We start from the raw sequence: 18,649 nt of genomic DNA, 5'->3' as shown, positions 1-18,649 counted from the left end.
CTCACCCTCCTCACCTTCTCCAGAGTGGTGCATTTTCCAATTTCCCTGGCAGTCCCGGGGCTGGGCATCTGCTTGCCAACACAGAGGACGTGGGTTTGACCCCTCATCTGGGAAGACCCCACATGCTAAGGAGCAGCTGAGCCAGGTCAGCACAGCTGGCGAGCCTGGGTTCAGAGTCTGCTCAGCAATAGGCCTCCGCAGTGAGAAGCCTTTGCGCCACAGTGAGGAGCAGCCCCGCTGCCCTAACTGGAGAAAGCCTACAGAGCAGCGACGCCCACCACACTCAAAACTGCACATGTAGTTTTTAAAGTGGTCCATTTTCATTATTTTTAGAAATGGGGCTTGAGAAATATTAAGATGCTAATTGCTATTGGCTAGTTTTGTTGTTTGCTATCATACCCAGAGTATTTACCTTCTTATTATGGAGTTAACCAAAAAGTTCATTTGGGTTCTTCCATAAGATCTAACAGAAAAACCCAATGAACTTTTTGGCCGACCTAATAAAACGGCAGCTTAGTGCAAAGGGATTGTTCATAAACTAAATACAAACTCAGTTTCCCAGAGGAGTAAAGAAAAGCTTTCCAAATTGCTAAGTCATCAACGTGGCTTTTCTCCCACCTTCATACACTCTACAAAGTCCTGCATGGGACATACACAACACACACACACACACACACACACCATCGCATCCCGATACTGCTGGTTCTCTGGGCTTCTGTTTGGGGGCTGCCTAAACTGTGTGTGTTATGGTTTCAAATTACTGCTTGCTCTTCTAACATCTTGGAAGGTAAACAACTTGGAAACAGAACCGGTAGCCAAAGAAATTGGCATCTGACACCCTCTTTACCTTAATTCCTCTTATTGAGACGCACACTTGTTTTTGATGATGGGTAGTGGAAAGAAGTGATATACTTTCATGTTTATTTTAAAGCTATTTTTTTCTCATAATTTGAACATTAATAACAGCTAGACATACATTTGTAATTAAAATCAACCAGTTTTCTAAGCACTGAGCCAAATGTAAACTAAAAAACAGTCTAGCAGAAGGTTTTCTGGGTGAAAACTCAGTGACACCGGCAGCTTTTCTCTTACCTAAGTCTCCTTTTTCTTCCCTGTCTCCAAACTCACACACACACATCTTAGAAGAGGGAGGATGGACACTTTGCTCTAAGGAGACATGGAAAGGTAGGGACGAGGGGCGTCTGGTTACACCAGTCATATGTTGGATGAGGACTGTCTGTAAACCTCCTACCCGCAGACAAATGGGGCACCGCTGTTGACAAAGCACCTGTATCCACCTCTGGCAAACGGAAAGCCGTTAATGCTGCCATGGATATCAACACCACGTGGGGAAACATTTTCTATTTACAACTTTTAGAGATCACTACTTAGCATCCAGAAACAGTTTCTCCCTCTTAAGGATCAAAGCCTAGACATTATTTCCAATGTTTATAAAAGGCAACTTGGTATTCAAATATCTTGGCCTACAAAAATAAAGCCTCATTTTGTCAGTTCCAAGTCGTTTGGGAAATTATAATAATACAGTGTCTGCAATTTGCCAACAAGGTATTGGGTGCACATCTGCATTCATAGTGACGTTATAAATTCTGATCATTTTATTCATGTCACACTTTTGTCCTCTGAAGGAAACAAGGTCTAGCAATTTCTCTTAGAAATGGCTGTTACCAGAAGGGCTGGTGAGGCTTTGCCTTTGTTTGCAAGTCTGTTTAACTGCAGAGTTGATAACGTTTGTTTCTTTTTGCAGTTTCCAATTGTTAAGAGCAAAGATATAGCCTATAATCTACTGATTTCATCAAATATATGTTTTAAGAAGAGCAAAGATTAAGTAGCTCTCAGTCTATATTAGAAAGAAAGGGAGAGGGAGAGAAAGATTTAAAAATTAATTTGAGGCCTGACTGCTAAGCCAGAGGGGACTCGGTGCGTCACTGTGGTCCCCAGAGGACCACACTCCTTGAGCACATAAGCCTGTCTCAGAACTGTGAGGTCTTCTTTAGGTTGCATCCTGACATTTGCCTCATTTTGGTTTGAAAGTTTTCTTTCATGGCTTCCCAGGTGGCTCAGATGATAAAGAATCTGCCTGCAATACAGGAGACCTGGGTTTGATCCCTGGGTCAGGAAGACCCCCTGGAGAAGGGAATGGCAACCCACTCCAGTATTCTTACCTGGAGAATCCCATGGACAGAGGAGCCTGGTGGGCTACAGTCCATGGGGTCACACTGAGCCGGGCATGACTGAGCAACCCAGCACCCACACAACGAGAGATCCAAACCTGAAATGCTCCATGAAGGAAAAACTGAAAGCATCTCAGGGCCAGGGAGGTGAGGCTGAAAGAAACAAAATGAATTGGCCCCTCAGGGAAGGACAGCCTGGGGAGAGGGAGGGGAGAGCTGCAAACAGAATTCTTCAGTAGGACTTGCAGCTGGCATCTAGGAGGCCACTCTGAGCCCTGCCGTGCTCCCAGGAGGCCCAGCTGGTCTGGAGAAGTGTGGGCTGGCCACGGCCCAGGAGCCCAGGAAGCAGCTGCAGCAGTCACCTTCTGGCCACAGACTCCAGGAGCTGCGCTGACTTTGGGCAGCCTGGCTTCAGGAGTCTTTCCGGCCTCCCTGCAGAGTGGCTGGCACATTGCTGGGAAACAGATGAACTGGAGATCTTAAGTCCTAAGCACAGTTTTAGGTGAGATGAAGGTGTATGAATGATACAATGAATGAAGGATAAATTGTCCTCTGGATTTGCAGCCTCAGATACAACCCACTGGGACATTAGAGAGAGAATTGTGTTCTGCTCTATTCAAGGGCTTTTTGGCCACCTCATATGCACAACACAGAAAAGAAGAATGAAAATAAACATGTCTCTTTCAGGATCAAGCACATGGTGCTGCTCAAGTGAAATGGAAAGGAATCAAGGTGGCGGAGTACAAGGACGTGGAATTCACCTCCTGCAAATACATCAAAAACACATCTCTATACAAACTGAGTGAAATGGGATGCTTTACACTGTAGGAGATGAGGGAAGGATGCTGGCAGAGTGTCGGACTGAAGGTGGCCATCTCCTCCCCATAGGCACCTGTGTAAACCCACAGAAGGTTTCAAACAGGTGGCTAGTGTGATGAAACCAGGCTTTAAAAAACACTGACCTCACAGCAGAGCCAGGAGAAGAGAGGCAGGGCAGAAGATTGCTGAGGCAGTGGGTGCAAGAGTCCAGTTTCAACTGTCCAAGCTGGGAAATATAAAAAGTAGGATTTCTAGGATGGTCATGAGAATCAAGCATGATGCCTGACACACAGCTAACAGCAAAGAAACATCACCCCCTCCTTCCTCTCACTGGGGCTGGTATAGTGGAGGTGGATATAAAGTACAGATGGAGTAGATACTACTTGGTAAAGAGCAACAAATCTGGCAAATACTTGGATATAAAAAATGTAAAAGAGAAAAAGGACCCAGAGGAAAACTGGGATTTTAAATTTTAAAAATCTGGTCTTGGGATTTCCCTGGAGGTCCAGTGGTTACTGAGTTGGCCTCCCAATGCAGGGGATGCAGGTTCGATCCTTTATTGGGCAACTAAGATCCTACATGCCTTGTGGTCAAAAAAATCAAGACATAAAACGGAAGCAATATTGTAACTCATTCAATAAAGACTTCTAAAAAAATGGTCCACACCGAAAAATCTTTAAAAAAAAAATAAGGTTTTAAATAAGGGATGCAGATGGAAGAGTACTAGTCTTGAGAGACAGATGAGTTGACTTTTGGACAAGGAATTTGGACTTGAACCATTAGAGGGACAGTATGGATGCAAGACTCCCTGATATAGAGGTGAAAGCAGAGCTCACGTTTTCATGCCTCTCACTATCCCCAGACGCTTCCTAGGACACCAAGCTGGTGTTGTTTGTAAGTCTTTATTGTTTTACTTTTAAAAGCTCCCTGGTGAGTTGTATATCCAAGCTTCAGGCCCTACAAATTCTAGACCCCTGTAGGTTGAAGTCAGAGACAGTACCCCTGGGATAGGGGGAAATTAAGACCTCGAAGAATCCAGTTACTGTCCTCAGAGGACAAGAAGGGGCAGTGGAGGAGGCCGGAGAGATAGAGAGAAGGCCTGCAGGTCAGGATGCTGCAGGGACATCAAAGGGTTGAAGGACTGAGGATGGGTCACTGGACTTGACCCTTCAATAAAAGTGACTGATTTTAGAATGCACACTCAGTACATTGTGAGGAAGGGGGCTTGCTGAGCAAGAAGTGTCTGTAGATGCCTCATCTGGCAAGGTTAACATAAAAGAAAAGAGGATGTCATTAGCTCCTCACTTTGCTATTCTGTAATTTAACTTTTGCCTCTGCCATCACTATTCCTTCGAGGTCTTCTCTTCTGTAACAGACACTCCTCAACCCTTGAGATTTTCTGTGGTCTTCCTTGGATCTACTTTTCTGGATGGTAGTGTAAGCCTGCTGGGCAGGATTTTGTTTGGGGGTGGGGGCTGTTTGTTCTCGGTTTTACCCTAATAGCTTCTCTTTTTCTATCCACGTGGAGGCCGGGAATTCTGTCCTGGGAATTCAGGGGCTGTGGACAGGGCACAAAGGCGGAAGTCCTCAGGCACCAGAAGCTGGATAAGCCCTGGTCTGTTATCTTCGAGCACAGAGCCAAAGGTAGCAATGACTTCATCCTCGCAGAGGGCACCTCCCCACCCCTGCAGCTAATTTCCCATCAGCCGCTTCGCTCGGGATGAGTTTTCTTTGATTACTCCTTTCTCACTGCCTGGCGTCACAAGTCACTTTGAAAAAAGATGCGATTAAACCGTTCCCGGGTTTCCTCCTGTGAGGGGCCTTTCCCAGACAGCGTCTGTTTATCCAATCAGTCCTGGGGTGAACCTTTTCTTTTATATATAACTGAAAGGTTTCTCTTACCACTATCGTTGAGGAGATTAAAAAAAAAAAAAAAAGTAACAAACGTACCTAATGGCAGGAGCAGGGAGAAGCTGACCTTTGGGGAGCTACGGCCCGGTTGGGACTCGGCCACGCGGGCTGGGCCAGTTCGACCCAGTGAGGACTCCTGTTCCTGGGAGAAAGGAGTGTGTTGGGCAGAGGGTGGCCTGGCGCGCGTTTGTGTGTGGGACGGGGTTTGAGCGTGCATGCATGTGCTAATATGCGTGTGCGCGCGCGCGTGTGCGCGGGCAATGGTGCTGGGGAGGCTGTCGCAGAGGCTCCTTTGTGGAGCCACTTGCGGGTTCAGAACCAGCTTGGCGCCTCCCTCTGCTGGTTCCAGGAGGACACCTGGTTCTTCTGCACAGTCCGTACCTCTCTGCCCCCTGCCGCCCCCCGACTTTCCTCGGTGGCCGCTCTGCGCCAGCTTTCGGGTGCTGGCTACCACGCCCCCCGGGCCCAGCGCAGGTGAACGCGGCAGCACCGGCGTGGGCGCTCGCGGAGGGAGGGCGGAAGGGCCGAGCAGGAATGGGCGTGCTGCCCTTTGCAGCCGGCGCTGGGAGCAGCCTGGTCTGCAGCATTGTTACCTGAGGCAGCGGCCGCGCCCCGCCCCGCGCCGCCCTGCCCCCTCGCGGTCCCGAGCTGACGCGGCTGCAGCAGCCGGGAGGAGGCGGCGGCGCTGGGAGGCCGCGGACGGCGGGGAGAGGAGCGCGCGCGGGGAGCACCGGCCGCGGGTGAGTGAGTCGTGCGGCCCCGGTGGAGCTATCGCTGCTCGGGAGTACCCGGGGACGGAGAGTCCTCGACTCCGGAGGAGCGGATCAGCTCGGACCCGGTGCTGGGGCGCCGAGTCGCGGCTGACTTCGAGCTGCACCGGGAAGGCTGGGGAGGTTTGGGCTGCAGTCGCCGGGCCGCAGACGACAGGGATCGACCCCTTGAGGGGAAGACGCTCCGGTCTGGACCCGCGTACACAGAGCCAGATAGGTCCCCGGCCGCCTCCGGGTTAAACCTCGGCTGGCTGATTGAGCTTCATCTGCGAGGACTCGCATAAACTGCGCTCGCACTGGATCCCCGCCCATCCAAGAGCGCGCAGCGAGGGGCGCCGCGCCGGGTCCCCGGCCAGCGGGAGCCACGACTCGGCCCTCCTGCCAGCGGGAGCCACGACTCGGCCCGCCTGCCAGTGGGTGCGGGGCTGGCCAGACGGCGTCCGGGTGATGCGGACCGACGACAAGGCGGCACTCTCACTGGCACGTCCGCTCGGCCCGTGCGAAGTTCAGGCTGGAAGTTGAACCCTGCGCTCGTCGAAGTTGAGGGAGGAAGCGGGTGGGCTGGTGGGTCACCTCCAGCCGCCGCGGTGCCCCAGCTCGGGGACCCGGGGCTCCCGGTTTAATCCCCTGACCAAACACCAGGCGTCTCCCGTCTGTTCTCCTCGCCGGCTCTGCCCGGCTCCGCACTGCGGCCGTGAGGCTCTCTCCCCCGCGCCCGGGACCCAGACCCCGGACCTGGGAAAGTGTCTCCGCGGAGATTCGAGGAGCGGGAGGAGCCCGCAAACCGGGAGACCCCCTCCTTTAGCGTCAAGCCCAGTGACACTTTCCCTGGTGAGCGAGCCCCCCACTCCGCTTGGGGGAACCAGGCTGGGCGGCGCGGCGGGGCGGGGCCCCGGGGATCGGCGGGTGCCCCGGAGGCGCGGGGCGGGGTCGCCGACCCCAGCGGGGCCGGGGAGGGGCGCGTCGGTGCGGCAGCTGCTCCGGGACCTTCTGCCGGTGGACTCCCGCCCGGCGCTCCCTGGAGGCGCAGGGTCCGGCCAGGCCCCGGCGTCGGCCCGACGGACCCGCGTGTCCCTGCGTCGAGGGCGGCTGGGCCTCCCCAGCGCGCGCCCCGGGCCCGCCGCGGAGCTTGCGCGGCGCGTGTGGGCGCCTATCTGGGCCGCGCACCGGCGCCCTCTCCCTCACCCCTCCCGCCGCCGCCCAGATAAGGACGCGCAGGCGCCCGCGGCCCAAGCGGCACTGGCCAAACGAGGCTCCCCGGGGACTCGGGCGGAGGCAGCACCCGAGGAGCCTTTCGTGCGGCCGGGCCGGTGGCGCTTCGGTGAGTGGCTGGGGCGGCCCGCGAGCCGGGGGCTGGGGGTGGAAGGGCGCGGTGGACCGCTCGCCAGTGCAGAGACCTGGGGGACCGCTGGGCCTCCAGAAAGAAATCGGGTCCGGTGTTCCCCACGCCGACTCCTCGGGAGTCCATTTTCAAACAGCTGTTTGCACAGAAACTGCCCTGGGTTTTGACCGTCTGTGACCGCCCCCACCCCTCCTGACCCACGGTTGTCTTCCTGGAATGAATCGCAAGCGCTTTTTTCTCTCTAGAGCATCCTTTGGCGCCCAGGTCCTCCCCCCCCCCCCCCCCCCCCGCCCCCTTGGTTTGGGGACATTGAGAGAAGCTGAAAATGTACATTCAAAACACAGGCGTTTTTTCCCTCTGCTCCCAGGGTGTTGCGTTGGTGTGTCTGTGGATTGTTGTGCGACAGGCGGTTAACCGCGGGGACTGGAAGCACCTTGGGTTTCTCACTGCTGGTGAAAGTGCCAAGGTGAAGAGTTGGGTGGGTGTTGCCAGCTCCGGTTCCACTGTGTGGTTGACGTTTTGTGTTCAAGAATCAAGAAAGGTTTTGAAAGATAGGTGTTGGGGGAGGCGTTTTCCCAGTAAGTTGGTGGGAGCAAACACTCCTTGTTGTAGAATTAATGTACCTTCCCATACTCTCCTCTCCCCGCAAATAAGACAGAGCTGGGGCTTCCTCTCCCTCTTCCCTCCACACCAGGCTTGCTCTGCCCTCGTTTGTCATCAGAAGGGTGTGGGCCAGCCTTTCCTGCTCCCACCTCCTCTGTGACACAAGTCAGGAATCAAAGGGAAAGGTTTTCCTGGTAGGTTTTCCCTGGCATTTACTTTTGCTTATTGTTGACCGAGGGGGTGAGTGATCAGCTGAGCAACAGGGCCCTACTAACCCTCTTTCAGGAAAGCTCTGAGCCCTGAACGAGCTTTCAGGAACATGATTTCCTCCTAAATACACTGTGAAATGAAATATGCTTATTCTTTTCTTCCCTGCCACCCACTCCCTTCAAGAGCTTCAACACTGTTTCTGATAACCAAGAGCAAAGGCAAGCGAGTTGGGGCTCCTTTGAAGACCCTTATAAACACTCTCATTCTAAGACTTTTTGCTTACTGATTGGCTCAAACATCCCTTTATTAAAAACCCATAGTTGGGAGATGCTCAGCTGAGCTACAACCTCCCCAGGAGGGACCTCCACTCAGATTTACCCCCAGTGGGTCCTGATTAGCAGTCAGAGGACTTGAAGAGAAGTTCTCATCTTCAGAGACTGATTGTGACACCTCTATGATTTACTCAGGGTTGGGCATTTGTCAACCTTAGCAGCCGTCCCCCCTGCTGCTAAGGTCCCCAACCTGTAGGTGAGATGCTAAATACAAGCCTGTTCTCTTTGCCCTGGGGGAGATTGATGAGACACTTGACGTTTTCCAGATAGAGCCCAAAGCTAATTCCTTTGTCCAGAAGGCAGCTGCCCACTGTGTGAAGCAGTCTGCTTTGGGGCTCTTGCGTCACCTGTGTTCTAGCGGGCTTAGAGAGTACACCTTTACATCTTTACTGTGGACAAGCTTTAATCTGGTTCTTTGTGTTTCTCTGTTTCAGTATCTCATGGGACTGGAAAGGGTTAGAATGTCTGTCTGCACTTTCTTTTTCCTGCCATCTCTTTGACATTGGAAATCGTGGCCCAAGGGGGAAGCCCTGTCAAAGCCCCATTGAGGCTCCTAGTAAAAGCATTAGCATCTTAGCTAATCATTGCTGGAGAACTCATTCATTAGAAGCTGTTGGGGGCCTAGGATCCTTGTGTGTTACCCTGGGAAAAAATTAGCCAGACAACATACCAGGAACAATGTTGTAAATTTTCTTTTGTCCCTTTAACTTTCTAAAACAGAATTCTTTCTCAAGACAGAACAGTGGTTAGAATCCTGCCCATGCAAAACTAACTCGTGTCACTTGTTACTTTGACAAGCTTTAAGCTTGTACTTCTCTGCAGAAAAGGCTATACTCAAAAAAACCTATATGCTTTGGGGCTTTGGTATTAGGAGACAGTGCTGTTGCACGACCTTTGAGGGCACAGTCTTTCTCACTCTTTATTAGTATCTTCACATTTGCTATGGGAGGTTTAATGGCACAGCTGTGCATATACTAATAGCACCAAATGAGTTACTGCTTTCTAGGACGGGGGCTTTTTTAGCTCATCACCATTCTTAACAGGGATAATCTATAAACAAGTCAGCATATCTGGAATTGGAGGTGAATTGGAGGATTAGCAATTCTTCTATATATGATATTTCATGTACAGAAGTATTTTTTAAAATGTAAGGATAAACTGCCAAGATTACCTGTACAGTCTTGAGAGAAGAAGAGTTCAAATATAACTATAAACTGTAATTGACAATGAGTCATTTGCTTTAGGGGTGCCAACTATGAAAACAGCCTAGTTATGCCCCCAATGATAATTATGAAAATTCCTTTTGAAAGCTGGTTGCATCTCTAGTGAGTTGTAAGTTGGCTTGGATAAATATTTTCAGTTTTACTTTCTAAAAAATTATCCCATGATGACACTTCACACAACAATGTGAGTGTACTTAATGCCACTGATGTGCACTTAAAAGTGTTTAAAATGCTAAAAAAAATTATCCAATTCTCCTATTTTCTACCCATATATAATTTTTAGAACTTAAATATTTAAATGTTTCATAAACACATTTGTTCTTGTAATGGGTAGAAATGTAATATACAATCACTTAGTATTGAAAAAGGACAAAGGTCACAAACCTAGAAAGCAGAGATTGGAAATATCAAAGGTGTGTTTCCAGTAGCCAAGGGCAACTTAACATTTTACTTATAAACCCAACACATATTTTAAAGCAAATGCAGCACTTGTAAAAATAAACAGAAATTGTATGTACATCTGATACCAGTTGTTAGTAATAGCTCACTATGTACCAGGCATCTTGGTAAGGGTGTACATGTATGCGCTCATTTATCTCATACAGACCAATGGAGCGGTGTATGCTTACAGTGTGGAGTACAGAGGAGGATGCTGAAATGTAAGTTAAACAATCTACGTCACCCCAGGTTGCACCCCCAAAGAAGTAGCAGACCTGGGGTCTGAGGAAGAGACTCTGTTTCTGGAGTCATCCCTCTTACTCCCAAGGCAAGCCTACCTTTTGTATATGATTCTGTGTAAAACATTTAATAACACTTACTCCAGTGGAATTCTGCTGTGTTTGATGAAGATGTGTAAGTGAATGCTGTAGAAGGATGATTGCTCTCAGAGGTCCAGGCTAAAAAGCCCCTCCATGAGACCCTTTATCACCTGGGCAGAGCAGCCCCCTATTTGCATGCCCACATACGTGGGGTGTGCGCTTCACAGGACCCTGTGTCCTGCATCTGCACTCACCTGTCCTCATAGCTGAAGAAATGTAGCTGTTTTGACCCCTGTTTGCACACCAGGTTCTGCAACAGCTCAACACCAAAAACAAACATTTAAAGGTCAATAAAAACACAAGCTACTGAGATAAGTCTGTGACTGAGTGGATGCGGGGTAGACACGTGACAGGTGTAAGGAGACTTCCCTGGTAGCTCAGGCGGTAAAGCTTTCCACCTACAGTGACAGGCATGGTTTGGGCACATCCCCTTTCGTGCCCGTATCTGCTCTGCTAATAGTGTCAGATGGAGCAGGAGAGGCAGTGAAATGGTCTGGTAGTGTACAGAGTGTCTTAACAGGAGCCCAAAACAACTGCTTCGGAAGCGATGGTGGAGGTCAATCCCAACCTCCTAAGTTTACAAATGAGAAAGCCCAAGTCTAGTGAGGGGAAGTGGCCCTTCTAAAATTGTAAGCAAGAAAGCTTGGTTTAGAGCTGGAACCTTTCATCTTCACGCCTGGCATTCTTTCCTCTGCGGGGAAGCAGCGTCTCCGAGTATAGGTAGAAGATGGTGGCCCTGATTCTGGGAGAAGGTTTGGCCATTATTTTATCGTATGTGCAAGGTGGAGGATGCCCTTTGACCCGCTGGCCCGGGGACACGTCCCTGCTGGAGAAAGGTAGACTCACTGAGGCTGCAGCCATCTGGGTAATCTCCCCAGGGATGGGAGATCCACGGCCCAAGGAAGCGAGCCCGCTAGTGAACAAGTAGCTTATTCACAAAGTGAGCTGAACCTATCACAGGTTCTCGGTAAATATGTTTTATTGGTCAATGGAAGGTCCAGGTGGGGTTTACCATCGCTGCTTTGGCAGCATTTCCAGGTAGTAAAATTTGGTTCACATTTAGAAAAGTGTTAGTCCCTTCCCTGCTCCTCTGGACCTGCGGCCCCTCACTGATTTTAACACCCAGCTACCCTGGGAGGACAGGCAGCGGCCTCGGAAGGAAGCGGCCATGTGGCAGTGTTCTGAACCGAACTGAAAGTTGTTTTATCTTCGCAGGTTTGGAAGAGGACACACGACCCCGTTGCCTTTTCTCTGGCGGGCTGCTAGCAGATGGAGAAGCATGGCACAAGTTTGATGTCTGTGTCTGCTTCCCCAAGGTCAAGAAATTCCGTCCTTAGAAGGCGACGGTGCTATGCATGTTATGAATTGTGTCTCCTTGGTCAGCGATAAAGGCAATGGGAACACCGCCATGGCGGCCGGCTTCGTGACCGGGCAGGCCCCGCCCGCGCCCCCGCCGCCCCCGGCCCCGCCGCTCGGGCCATACTCGGGGGAGGGCTTTCCTCCCTCCCCGCCCCCGCCCCCTCCGCTGCCGGGGGCGCCGCCGGTGCCCCCGCCGCCTCCGGAGCTACCCCCAAACTCTCACCTGAACGGCTACAGCCAGCTTGGTAAGAAAAAGCGGATGAGAAGCTTTTATTGGAAAACCATTCCAGAAGAGCAAGTTCGGGGCAAAACCAACATCTGGACCTTGGCAGCCAGCCAGCAACATCACTACCAGATCGACACCAAGACGGTCGAAGAGCTGTTTGGGCAGCAGGAAGATGCCACCAAGGCTTCCCCTTCCAGGAGGGGAGGGTCTTTAAATTCGTCCTCCAGGGAGGCCAGAGAAGAGGTAAGAGTGACCCACGGCGGGGCGGTTCTCCTCATGCTGCGCGCTTTTGTGTTTGGGTATGTGCCTCCGTTCCAAAACCTGCTGGAATCACTGAGAAATGAGATAACCGAAGTGAACATGCTCTGAGAATGAAAGGGGGGGGGGGGGGGGCTATATGATGAGCCTGAGCTAAGGAGCAAGAAAGTGCAAGAGGCCTGCGAGCCGTGTCCTCCCAGACGTCCCAGAGGACCATGACCTCATGCGGAGAACATGCTGTCTGGGGCCTCGCTGCTCGCCTCCCAGCCCAGCCCTGCCTCCAGCACATCTGCGTGTCCCACGCCCGCCCCCGCACCCGGGGGGAAGAGCTCCGCCGAAGTCCGGTCTTATTAGTCTCCGCTGAAACGAGACTGAGCTTCTGAACTCAGTTATTTGACATTAACTGGAGCTCTCTGAGACACAGTGCCTTTTATTAAATAACATCATTAAGTAATGTACATCCTTAGACGTTTATCTTTGTTTTTCCCTCCAGTTTTCTTTTCACAAGTGTTTTGAGGTGGTCTGTATTCCTCTGACCTCCTAATTAAATTTTGGCCATTGTAGAACAGATTTCTGACAGTCAAAGCATAATGCTATTTTTAGATAGACTTTCTAGGAAGCATGTTTCCAGTGAACACAAACTGTTACTTTGAGAAAAATATAAAGCTAGGAAGTTCTGAGAAGTTCAGTGAAAGCATGGCCTCAGAGAAACAGGTCACTGTGTCTTATAGAAACTGAGGCAAAATGACATTTGTAAGTATTATCTGTTTAGAAACACGGAGATAAATTAAAACAACTCTACTTGCTAGAAGAAGTAATTAGGAAACCAAGAGGTAAAAGAACATTGACACCCCCCAAAATAAGGGCAATAGAAATGCATTATTTTTTAATCTGTTGGAAAGGAGCAAGGAAAATAGGTTAGAGATAGAGCTGACTAGATAAGAGATTGGGCAGGGCTCTGGAATGAAGTCGTAGCTCTCCACATTGCTGAATTCTTGAGCGGCAGTATTGACCTCTTTTCTCTGTTTGGGGGCTCTTGCAACTGGCTGTATGAAACAGCCAAGAGTCTGTCTCTTATAAAATGCGGAGAACCCTAGGAGTGAGCCATGAGACATGTCTTCCGGACATGCTCAGCGTCCTCCGCACATGCTCAGCGTCCTCCGCGCCGAGCCTGGCTTTCCCTGCTCTTTGCTTTACGCAAAGACCTTTTATTTCTGAGTGCGTCGTTTCAGTATCAGAAGGAGCAGGAGAGCATTTCTTCAGTGCCCTGGCCTCTGACCTCACGTCCAGCAGACGCTCCTGCTGGACAATAGGTCATCCTCACCCTTGTTCCCCGGCTCTGCTTTCGGGCCTTCCAGCACTTTGAAGGAGACAGTGGATGGGGGCCCAGAGTCAGAGCGCGTGTCTCAGGAAAGCCCATCCCAGACAGAAGGGGGTCTGGCCGATCAGGCCCCCAGGGAGGCCGCCGGCCAGATGTTCAAGAGGCTGTAGGGAACTTGCTGCAGTATGTTTGTGACTTCAAGAGGGATGAAGACCCACCGATGGAAGGAACAGGAGGGGCTTGTGACATCTTTTCCCAACTAAGGCGGAAGCAGAAATGCCTACTTCTTAGGCCAGATCTAAAATTCAGGCAAAAGAGTCTTTCTCGTCACCTCCCTTTTCTCTAGGTACATCTTTACTTCTCCTTTTTTTTTTTTCCTTTAACTTAAAAAAAAACACGAAAAACCTGAAAGTGAATAATTATATTTTAAATTGTGGTGATATATACATAGCATAACATTCACCCTCTTAACAATTTTTAAAGCTGTTTACTTATTTGGCTGGGCCAGGTCTTAGTTGCAGCATGTGGGATCTACTTTCCTGACCAAACCCCCTGCATTGGAAGCACACAGTCTTAGCCATTGGACCATGAGGGAAGGCTCTCTGAACAGTTTTAAGTGTATAGTTGAGTAGCATGGAAGCATTCACATTGTTGAATGGCCACCATCAGCATCCATCCACAGAAGTCCTTGCATCTTGCAAAATTAAACCTGTTCCCACTGTCCTCTCTCCCAGCCCCTGGCAGCCACCCTTCCCCTTTCCATCTCTATGAATCTAACTACCCTAGGTACCTCACACACTATTTGTCTTTTTGTGACGGACTGTTTCACTTAATGCAATGTTTTCAAGGTTCATCCATGTTGTAACATGTGTCAGAATTTTCAGGCTAATATTCCATTGCACGTATATATCACAGGGTTTCCCAGGTGGCTCAGTGGTAAAAGATTCCGCCTGCGAAGGCAGAAGTTGTAGGAGACTCAGTTTTGATCTCTGGGTCAGGAAGATCCCCTGGGGGAGGAAATGGCAACCCACTCCAGTATTCTTGCCTGGAGAATCCCATGGACAGAGGAGCCAGGTGGGCTACAGTCCAGAGCGTCACAAAGAGTTGGACATGACTGAAGTGACTGAGCATGCAGGCATATATTTATCACATTTTGTTTATCTTGTCATCTTTGATGGACACTTGGGTCGCTTCCACCTTTTGGCTTTTGTGAATAATGCTGCCGTGAATGGTGGGTGTGCAGATATCTTTTAACACATGTAGGTCCTAATCTGAGAGACAGCCATCTAGAAAGAAAAATTAAATCACCGTGACTGTATTATAAGGTGATCTAACTCTTCAGCTCTTTTGTACTCAGGATAAGTAGTGAAGGTAGATGGATTTAAGGGAAGAAGACTTCACTTAGGTAATATTGTCACATCACAGAGGGTCCAGAATTCATTTCCATTTTTCATGCTATCTCCAACATGGCTCAAAGTAAGAAGTATTACATATACTTCTTTTTTTTTTTTTTTTTTGGCAAAAGAATACAGTACATGCTATTTTATTCCCTCATTAGATTGTCTTCTAGAGAAGTTGCAGCCCAGAAGAATGGTAGTCTAACACAGACCAGTGATACATTTTCCAATTCCTTCAGTAGTCAGTGGAGTCCAGGGTGGAAACTCTGCAAGCTGAAGCATGCACGTGGAGCATATACAGCCAAGGAGGCCCATCCTGAGCCTGGACGTGTGGCTTTCCAATCTGCTGCCACACAGCTCATAATTCTGGAGACTCAGACATACCACGAATCCGATTATGTCCCCTTGAAATGTGATAACCTCCTACAGAAATGACCTGCCATTATGCGGTTGGCTGTGGCTTTAAAGAGCTTATAAAGCATTACAAATAAGTTCCATTATACTCTGAAGGAAGAAGTTACTGAGAGACAGGGAAGAACTGGATTTGAGAATGGCTAAATTTAGGAAGAGCAACATCTAAAATAGTAAATTAGAACATTGAGTAATGGGGAAAATGTTATGAGGTACTGTCTGTGTATCTTTGTTAGCTAAAAATTAACTTGAAGAGGCTACAGATGCTACAATAATAAACTATAATAAAGTAACTAGAAATAACAAACAGTATTATTGGGGATAGTAATAAAGAGATTCAACTCAGACTCCGTCTTCTTTCCCGAGTTTAGTGGTCTCAGGTTTGAGAAGCCTCTGTCCATCTGTTAGCGCTGCTCTTCAGCCCTCCAGAGCTGGCTAATTAGGGCTGCATTAGTCTCCCTATAGAATCTGAAATGCTCTGAAGGCCAAGACAGTCCTAGCCATCTGGTATCCTCCAAAGAAAGTAAACTGAACCGCCAGAACTGAGCCAAAGGAGCAAAGGGGCTGTCTTATAAGACATCAGTATGATGGGTCAGAATAGGTGTTCACAGAGAAAACTGTAAGATAAGTAGGGTCTGAGGACATGATGTGGAACCTGCTGACTAGTTGATAACACTATATTCTATAATTGAAATTTTCTAAGAGAGTAGCTCTTCACTGTACACACACACACACAGGGCAAAAGAGAAATATGGTAGGTGATGGATGTTATTTAACTAGATGAGGGGACTGTATATCAGCATACAATGTGTATATATATATATATATATATGTATATATATATATATAAAATCACCATGTATACCTTAAATTTCTTACAATTTTATTTCTCAATTACATGTCCATAAAACTGAAACGTGAAAAAAAAATGTAAGCGTTGAAACACTTGAGATCGTCCACTGTGGTGTCTGCAGTGATGTTACAATTACTGTTCATTAATCATACCATGTAAGAAAGTATTAAAATTGCTTATTAGGAAAAGTAAGGATGGGAAAGAGAGAGGGAGGAAGAAAGGAGGATTGGCTTTTCTAAATTTGGGTAAAGTAATGTTATTTTCCCACGTAGTAATTCAGGTATCAGTCATTCTTTGTCAACTTCTGTCCTAGCCCCAGAAGGTTCTGAAGTCTGAGACACTTAGGAGGTGGCTGCTAGGGGCGGGGAGGGAAGTCAGTGTATAATGGGGACGGAGCCTCAGCCTGCAAGATGAAGGGTTCTGGAGATGTTCACACAACAGTGTGGGTGTACCTATCACCGCTGAAGTGCACATTTAAAAAATGGTTAACTCTTATGGTAGAATGGTAACTGTTCTGTGTATTTTGGGGCTTCCTGGGTAGCTCAACTGGTAAAGAATCCTCCGGCCATGCAGGAGACCTGGGTTCGATCCCTGGGTGGGGAAGATGCCCTGGAGGAGGGCATGGCAACGCGCTGCAGTATTCTTGCCGGGAGAATCCCATGGACAGAGGAGCCTGGCGGGCTGCAGTCCCTGGGATCACAATGAGTCGGACACGACTGAGCAACTAAACACAGCACAGCACGTGTGTGTTTTACCACAGTTAAAAAGAAGAGTTTCTTCTTCCTGTAATGAATATGAGAGGCAGAGCTTGGAGCAGGTGGATGAGAGTGTAAGAATGGTAGAAGAAAGGAGAAGCGCTTAGTTGGAGGTTTTACCAGGAAGGCGGTGGGAGGAGGCGTTCCACCAGCTTCCTGAGCGCGGAGACAGCGCTGCCTTTTCAGGGCTGCAGCGGGGCCTGAGCCCTGACCTGGCGGCCTGCGGGAGACTGTGGCTAGAGCTGCTGGCTGCTCGGCGAGCCGGCTCCTGCCCTCGCATCTCGGCTCCCCTGTGCACCGGGGGTAGTGAACTCGCAGGCACGCCCTTCGCGGGACGGTCATGAGCTCTGTGCACGCCGAGGGCACCGGCCTTGCGGGCGGTGGTGTCCCGAGGAGTCGCTAGGACTGACTGGGCCTGGTGGGGCGGGAGGGGCCGGGTCGGTCACCCCGTTCTTGGGCCGCAGGAGTGCACTCCTGGGGGTGACGCAGAGCAGCAGCGCCTCCCGCGCCCTACACTGCCGGCCAGCCCTTGGGGAAGTGAGATAAGCTCATTTACACGTGTCGCGTCGTGATAACCCTCTTCAAAGGACTATGTAATGACACCGCTTTGGCAGGCTCACGGGTGGTGCCCTCTGAGGAGGCTGCCCGCGCCGGGCAGAGCCGAGGCGGCCTGCAGGGAAGGGTGGCGTCCCCGCAGGGCTCCCGGCCGCCTCACTGTCCTGCGCTTTGCAGGAGGCCGGGCGCTGTTTGCCCTTTACGGTGCTCGGTGCTGGCCGGCCCCAGTTTCCCCCGAGCAGCCCCTCTAATGACGGACCAGGTCCTGAAGCTTCACTTCAGGCTGTGGGGACCGCTGCTGCCCCAGGCGTGGCCCCCGCCCCGCACCCCCTGCTCAGAGCTCCGCTCCCGGCAGGCGTCTCAGCTGGTGGGAACCTGGGTGCTGTCCTCTGTCCCACGCATACAGCCCTGGGGTCACCGGCACTTTGGCCAGGCCCTGTGGACCGCTCTCTACAGACCATTCCTGGAAAAGCACCTCTGTGAATACTGGGCTGGCGTGGACCTTCGCTATTTCTCTGGATTCCTTTCATCAGCAGAAGGGAACGTCACAAGAACTAGGTGAATAGGAAGCAGAGAGAGCCTGTGGCTTTGGGAAGGTATAAAATGACATCCCTGAGGCTCAGTTTCCTTATCTGTGAAATAGGAACAACGACAGGGATTTCTCCACCGCTTTTCCAGCAGCACTAGCAATGGGGAGCAGAGTCCCTGAGGGTCGATGGCTGAAGAGGCTGAGGGTGGGGCTGGGGGAGGGTGCTGCTGTCAAGGTTAGATATAGCAGGAGGTGGTAGTTTAATGAAAAAATATAGAAGAAGTTTTGTCCTCATTCTGGGTAGATATGAATGCAGAAAAAGCTCTTCAGATACGTAAACAGCCAGATTAGTGTGCATGCTCTGACTTTTTAGTTGTGAATTCTAATAAGCACATCATTTTCTGTCTGAAATCCAGATTCCTCTTTTTGGTGTAAGCTCTCCTCTTAGAGGATGTGAAGGGTGACAGGTTTTATTCTCGCCCTTTCTCTCCCGTCTCCTCTCCCTTCCTTTCACACTGAACTTGAACTGTAATCCCTGTGCAGGATTCCAATAAGGAGCCTGTCCTTTTAGCTTGGGAGTTTATTTTATGGCTGGCAGGTGATTGTGTTAAGATGAAATAAACCCCTCAGATAGTAAATAATGTGATTGTTTAAGATTAGTCTTCAAAAGCAGGCAACCATACTCTTGTAAAAATTTAACCTTCGTAGCCAGGAAGTCCCATTAACTTCATTAACTTTGGTTAACAGTCTTGCTGCCTCTTATAA

General features: G+C 49.9%; 1 protein-coding gene across 1 annotated transcript in view; it reads left to right on the top strand.

Annotated features, from left to right (window-relative positions):
* Nucleotides 1-5,670: 5,670 nt before the first annotated feature.
* The window catches only part of FHDC1 (FH2 domain containing 1), a 39,972-nt gene continuing 26,993 nt past the window's right edge, over nt 5,671-18,649 (top strand). Inside the window, 2 exon segments of the mRNA XM_070474739.1 lie at nt 5,671-6,523; nt 11,436-12,048. Coding sequence (XP_070330840.1) covers nt 11,572-12,048 — 477 coding nt within the window. The 5' untranslated portion in view covers nt 5,671-6,523; nt 11,436-11,571.

This window comes from Odocoileus virginianus, chromosome 12 (genome assembly GCF_023699985.2).
Source record: "Odocoileus virginianus isolate 20LAN1187 ecotype Illinois chromosome 12, Ovbor_1.2, whole genome shotgun sequence".
Lineage (NCBI taxonomy): Eukaryota > Metazoa > Chordata > Mammalia > Artiodactyla > Cervidae > Odocoileus > Odocoileus virginianus.
This window is presented reverse-complemented; position numbering and strand designations above follow the sequence as displayed.